Source organism: Haemaphysalis longicornis, unplaced genomic scaffold, assembly GCF_048455015.1.
Source record: "Haemaphysalis longicornis isolate Haplotype H1 unplaced genomic scaffold, Haemaphysalis longicornis Haplotype H1 scaffold_3, whole genome shotgun sequence".
NCBI classification, from domain to species: domain Eukaryota; kingdom Metazoa; phylum Arthropoda; class Arachnida; order Ixodida; family Ixodidae; genus Haemaphysalis; species Haemaphysalis longicornis.
In genome coordinates this window covers 86,968,201-86,974,200 of record NW_027526335.1, presented here as the reverse complement: position 1 = coordinate 86,974,200, position 6,000 = coordinate 86,968,201, and the positions used below count along the sequence as shown (strand labels likewise).

General features: G+C 46.3%; 1 protein-coding gene across 1 annotated transcript in view; it reads right to left on the bottom strand.

Annotated features, from left to right (window-relative positions):
- Positions 1-6,000, bottom strand: part of LOC144174775 (WD repeat-containing protein 17-like) — a 122,855-nt gene that overhangs the window by 5,132 nt on the left and 111,723 nt on the right. The window contains exons 22-24 of the mRNA XM_077703651.1: positions 5,322-5,424; positions 1,578-1,679; positions 1,381-1,479 (exon numbers count right to left, since the gene is read on the bottom strand). Coding sequence (XP_077559777.1) covers positions 1,381-1,479; positions 1,578-1,679; positions 5,322-5,424 — 304 coding nt within the window. The remainder of the gene's footprint in view (positions 1-1,380; positions 1,480-1,577; positions 1,680-5,321; positions 5,425-6,000) is intronic.

Here is a 6,000-nt window from a genome sequence, read left to right as displayed (position 1 = left end):
CTACCACATGCGTCGAAGCCAGAGGGGGTGGGGGGCAGGTCGAAAATTGCTTTGTCTTGGCAGAGATCCTTGACCGTGTAACTCGGTTCCCGCAAGTGGTACACCTAAGTAAGGGACCACACTACACCTCAATAATGACTTCTGTATTAATACTTATGAGCCTAGAGAATTTGCATGCCATATATACTTCCAAACCCCGATCTAGCAATAATATCCCCCCCCCCCCCCCCCCAGGTGACTGTGGATTTACCAGTGGTAAGCGCAAACGACTACGAAAGAAAAGAACATTTAAACACGTCCTCGGTTTTACAGTACTTCCTTGTTTCTTGCGGGATCCAAGTGCCGGAATCCCATTCAAGGGGCAATTCGTTTGACCCCACCTAGTACAGGTTTAGCGAGCTGTTTTTCATTCGCAGAAATCGGACCCCGTACATTGCTTCCCTCGCAGCGGGACTAACTTCGGTGAATGGTTCGGGTGTATTTACTATACTTTATTTAATGAATGAGTACCGAATATACGCTCATTTACATTTCAGAAGAAACAGAAACAGTCGTTAACGTGCAACGTGCTTGCAAGCGACAGTCTCATGTTACTGACCATTGCTCGCCTTAAGTGTTCTTTCTACACCGCATTTTCACCCGTATTTCTTTTTTAAAAATTATTGCTAGGCTTGCGTTGCTTGAAAAGAAACGTGTAGACTGCAAGCTCCAGTTCTCTTCGTAAGAGCTCTGCAGAGACGAGACGTTTCTTTCCTGGCGAGCTTCCCTCTCCAATCTACGAGGCGCTCTGTCGCGACAAGACGGGTACGCTCCCCCAGCGTTACGAGAACCCCTGCTCGTATCTTCTGCTCAGAGAAATCTGGACGAACGCCCACTAGTCTGTGGAGGCCGTGGAACGCTTGCATCATCCATCACTCGCGAAGAGAAAAGTGAAGTAAAGTTGCTACTTCGACTTTACTTGCCTCTGTGGCCGACAGACTTGTACACTGCGACGTACTCAAAATTGAGAATGGAAGGGAGAGGGAGCAGCTTTTTTGCAAAGTTTTATGAAACATTTAATCGTTAGGAAAATATTACCAAAAGATCCCGCACCACATACACAAAAATTTGAAAATGTGCAGTTTATTTGCGAAATCAAAAGAGTTGAAACAAAGCATCATGGGCGTGCCGGGGAGCTGTCACAGCAGGAACGACACTCAATGGATTTAACTTGAAGACCTGAAGCACTGGAACGACATCTGAGTTGTGTGACGTGTGGTATTACGAAGGACTCCGGGTTAATAAAGCTACTCCTGATTTATGATTTAACGCAGCATTAAGAAAAGCCTACCTTTATTTTACGTCATGCGGTCTCACCCCTAGGAATAAGTAAGTACTCACTTGGATTCAGTACTGAAATTTGATAGCGCTTCGCTATCGTCGAGGAGCACTTCGTTTTTCAGCAATGACTCCAGTGTGCGGTTCTTCTTGAGTAGTTCTCTGTAGATAATGAAGAGGGGCACAGATAAATTTAAATAACGTTGTTACCGCAGTATCAGTGTAGGGGAGGAAGCAGCGGGAGGTAGCAACTGACCAACCTGGCGTGCGTTATGAGCGGGATGACAACAGCCCAGTACCCGTCGCGAAGCGCCTTCAGGGCGCCAACATACGCAGAGAAAAAGCGAAGTTCTTTGTAAAGCCTGGATGAGAGAAGAAAACATGCACAGGTTACTAACTCAAAAAAAATTTAAAAACAGGAGTGGAAAAGAAATGGCGAGTATCTGCTTGTTTCTCTGCAAAGGACGTCGAAGGACGATAGCGTATCTGCCAACCTATCCACGCAACGCCCCCTCCGTTACCCTTTCCCCCTCCAATACCCTTCCCCTCGCGCTCCACTCGTATTTCCCTCTCTTTCCCAGCCTTACCCTCCGCCTTGTAGGCTTCCCCGTTTCTTAACCCTTTCCTTCACACCCTCCCTATCCCCCTCTCCCCCATTCCTATCTCCACTACAATTCCTCCCCCTAGCGCCCTTCTCTTCGCACTCGTGCTCTACCCCTCTTTCGTCTGCCTTCTATTCCCCTCCCCCTTTCCTTCCCAGCTACCCTCACCATATGCTCTCTCTCTCGCCCAATTACTCTCTTTGGGCAAACTACCCACATCCCGTCTTACGCTGCATGATGTGCTTGGCTCCTGGTCATGTGCTAAAATGGCCTCACGTGTGACAAAAGCCTTTCTCAGCTTCCTCCGTAGTTCAGGTCTAGTCAACACTCTTTAACAGTGGTGAACATCGGTGATACGTGTGATATAAAACCGCGTTCCTCATCTTTAAACTCTTAACCTCTGTGGAATGTCAAAGTGAACATTTCGCGTGTGTATGTCTTCAGCATAGCTGCTATGGTAACGCTGAATGTGCCGCGTTCCCGTGAGGCTACTCCGTGGTTTCAGAACTCTGTTCAACTTGAAGGGAACATTTCCTCGAGTATAGTTCAACATTTCCCTTTATAGAACTACGGAACTTGCTTGCGACTCCAATTCTCATCATACTTTTTTGTTTTTCTGATTTTTCCTTCTTTCTATCTTCCCTTCTTGCTTTTATTTTTAGTTTTTTTTTCTTTTCTCACTCGTTTCATTTTTAACCTGACGTAGCATGTCAGGCTCTTTGCTGGACAAACTTCGGCAGTATCATTAACCCCCCCCCCCCTCTCTCTCTCTCTCTCTCTCTCTCTCTCTCTCTCTCTCTCTCTCTCTCTCTCTCTCTCTCTCTCTCTCTCTCAGCCACTCATTCTTCCCCTCCTTCGCGTACTCCTCTTCTTTTAAATGTTTCTGCTCCTGAACCTCCACTTCACGATTCTCCCATTTCCACCCCTACTTGGCCCTTCTGCCACTTTCTTCATCATCTTCTACCTCCTCTCTTCTTCCGCTCTGTCTCAAACACTCTCCAATCCGCCTTTACACTCTCCTTCCCCCTCGCCATAGTCCATTCTCCCTCCCCGTCCTTCCACCCCTCTCCACTTAACGTTTCATTGCTCCACTCAACACCACCTCGTTTTTAATACTTCTCCCTTTCGCTTCCCCATTTCTTTCCTACTAAATCTTCCCCAGCACCTGCCCACTAGATATACTATACCCGTCCCCTTCTCCCTTTTACATTCCTTCTCCCCTCTTCTCTCTACGTTCCTCTACTTCCCCTCACCAAACACTTGCCCACGAATTTCCTGTGGGTAAAAAAAAAGAACCACTAACAGGCTCATCAGTAACATTTCTGGCTGATTCCAGCGGCAGACAGACAGACAGACAGACAGACAGACAGACAGACAGACGAAAACTTTCGCATAATGGTTGCCCAAGAAAGTCCCTTATCTTTAAAAACCCGAAATGGGGAGCACGAAGTTTGCGTGGGCGCGTCGCATAGAGCGGAGCTCTGGAATAATTTAGACGATGCGAGGTTTCCGCGCTATACAACGGCCGGCAGCGCGCGTTGTCGTTTTTGTACTCCGGCTCTACCCGCCAGCTGCATTGGGACACTGCTCGTACAGTGCTCCGGGGACCGCTTCCTTTTATGGTTGTCCATACGCGGTATATACTGGGGCCCTTGCGAGTGCATAAGCTATGCATATACCGCGAAGCGCGATGACACTGAATGAGCTGGCAAGCCAGATCTCGCCTTACGCCCACGAACCGGCAGTCCGACTAAAATATTTCTGCGCCTCAACAGAACAGCCTGCGGCGGGATACGCTGGCGTGTTTGCTCGGCCGTCAAGGTGTAAATAACCTCGAGATCGGTCCGCTTCAGCTGACGTTTACCCTAAATGACCCCTCTTCGTTTTTAACCAGGGTTCCCAGGGTATCCCCTCCCATGAACCTGTCAAACCAAAATAAGACGGTTAAAAAGCACGCCCGGGTATACGATTCGGCTTAGCGCGTTGAGACTAAACTTCAACACCGAAGCACGCCGCAGAGGAGGTTCTACAGACCAATTTAAAGCATCTGGTTCTAGAGACATCGAAGTGAGTTGCAAACATTACTTGATTACTGTTTCAGATTAATGTCTACGATGCGCACACCGTGTACTAAGTTCTTTAAACAGATTTACGAGCATTCCTTAACAAGAAATGTGCATTACGAAGGGCCATATTTCCTCACTCCGTCATTTCCGTCGATTTGCTGACGTAAGCTATGACGACATACTGCACAGCTGGCATGCCAAATTTAGCCGATTCCTAGTATGTTTCACCGAAAAAAGCCAGTGCGCGAACAAACAAAAAATCGACATGAAATGGGTGAAAATAGAAGTTTGGATGGTTCAAATAGCAAAGCATCCCGACAAACATTGTCGGTATGTTTTAGATACCGTTGTTTAATACTCCTGAGAATAGGGAAGTTCTTTAAGGTCAACGGTTTTCTTGTGAGCTGTATGCCAGCAATGGCGGACGTCAAAATAGGTTGACCAGCGCTCGCTGTATCGCGTGACGTTGACATGCAGTGTCAACTGCAGTGAGTGGAGTCGAGAGATTTTTCGGGGGTGGTAATCTCCCAATTTCCAACTTTTGGAGCAAATTTTAGAACTGCCATTGTCATTGCAACGTCAGTACACATCGAGGGTTTCCGCCCCTCAACAACAGGACCCGCCCCCTCCCCCCCTCCCCTTCCCGTTGTAACGGCGGCGCAGTGCAGCTGTGCGGGGTATATAAGTCGCTAAGCAACGTTGCGCCTGTGACGTCACCGGCGTCATCGTCAGCGTCAGGCGACGGGGTTCCGTATGAAGCGGGTGATTTAATTAAAAAGGTGCAGCACGGTAATGGTACAATAAATGACCTAAAGGCGCTTTCTAGAATTCATTACATTCATCGTTTAATTGCGGAGCTCCGTAATAACGTAACTGCGGGTGTGTGGTACAAGTTTAAGTCTACCAGTTTAAATGCTAAGGCTAGCAGTCAATGTACAGCTTTTCTTCATTTTCGATATTCTAAAAGATACGTGTGATTCATATTTTCCAGCGCTGGTATTCGACCTCGTGTTCTGGCCAAGGGCACCATGCATGGCGTGATATGAGCCAGGATAGCAAACTCAAACCGACGGTGGTAATGGCGCCGAAATTTCTACCTTTGGTTGGAAACCTGTGATTATAATGTATTTTAAGGAGATTTCTTAATTTCCTCAACTGGATTCAAACAAAGTTACGACATCCACCAGCGCTGATGTATTAGTTCCGAAAATTTACTTATAACTAACGTTTTTTTTATTTTTATTTGGTCTTGTTTAGACCAGCGGTACGTTCCCATCACAGAAGGAGGGAGAAAGAAGAAACACAATTTTCAACCAGAGCGCGTGTCGATACTTACTCGTCGTTTTTTTCTTGGGATAAAATTCTGGGGTGTAGAGACTGCATCCATCGAACCGGTTTCCATAGGCAATCGAGTGTCCATTCTCCAGACGATATTTTCTCTAGAACGACAAATAAAGAGGCCGGGGTAAGGGTGCACAAAATCCCGACTAACGCGTAATGTTTGCAGGTTGGCTCGGTCACTGGTACGAAATATGTGATATCACTTAGCATTTTCATACGACCTGGAAATTAGGTACACGTCATGCTCCACGTTCTCTCTGGCCTTGAATTTGGTAGTTCACTGGTATACTTGCTTCCTTTTTACGCCCGATTACTCCTATGTTAGTACTAGACAGGTTTATCCATTTCCATTGATTTCACCTATACCGGCCGTTATATAGATATATAATGTGATACCCTACTCGCGTTTGAGACATCACTAGTCGTAATTATCATATGCCTTGGTGATACATTGGGTAGTTTCTGTTTCTACGACGATTCATTCTTAATTTGCACAAGAACGGCCATTTACGGGCTTTAGTCATAAATATATAAAACTAGCCAGTATTAAATGTTTCATTTGTACCATCCATTTACCAGCACTGGAATGTTTCATATCGGAACACAGTCAATCAACATCAACAAGCACTGTAACTGAACGTAACTTTATAGCAGATTTAGTTTCATTGTACATA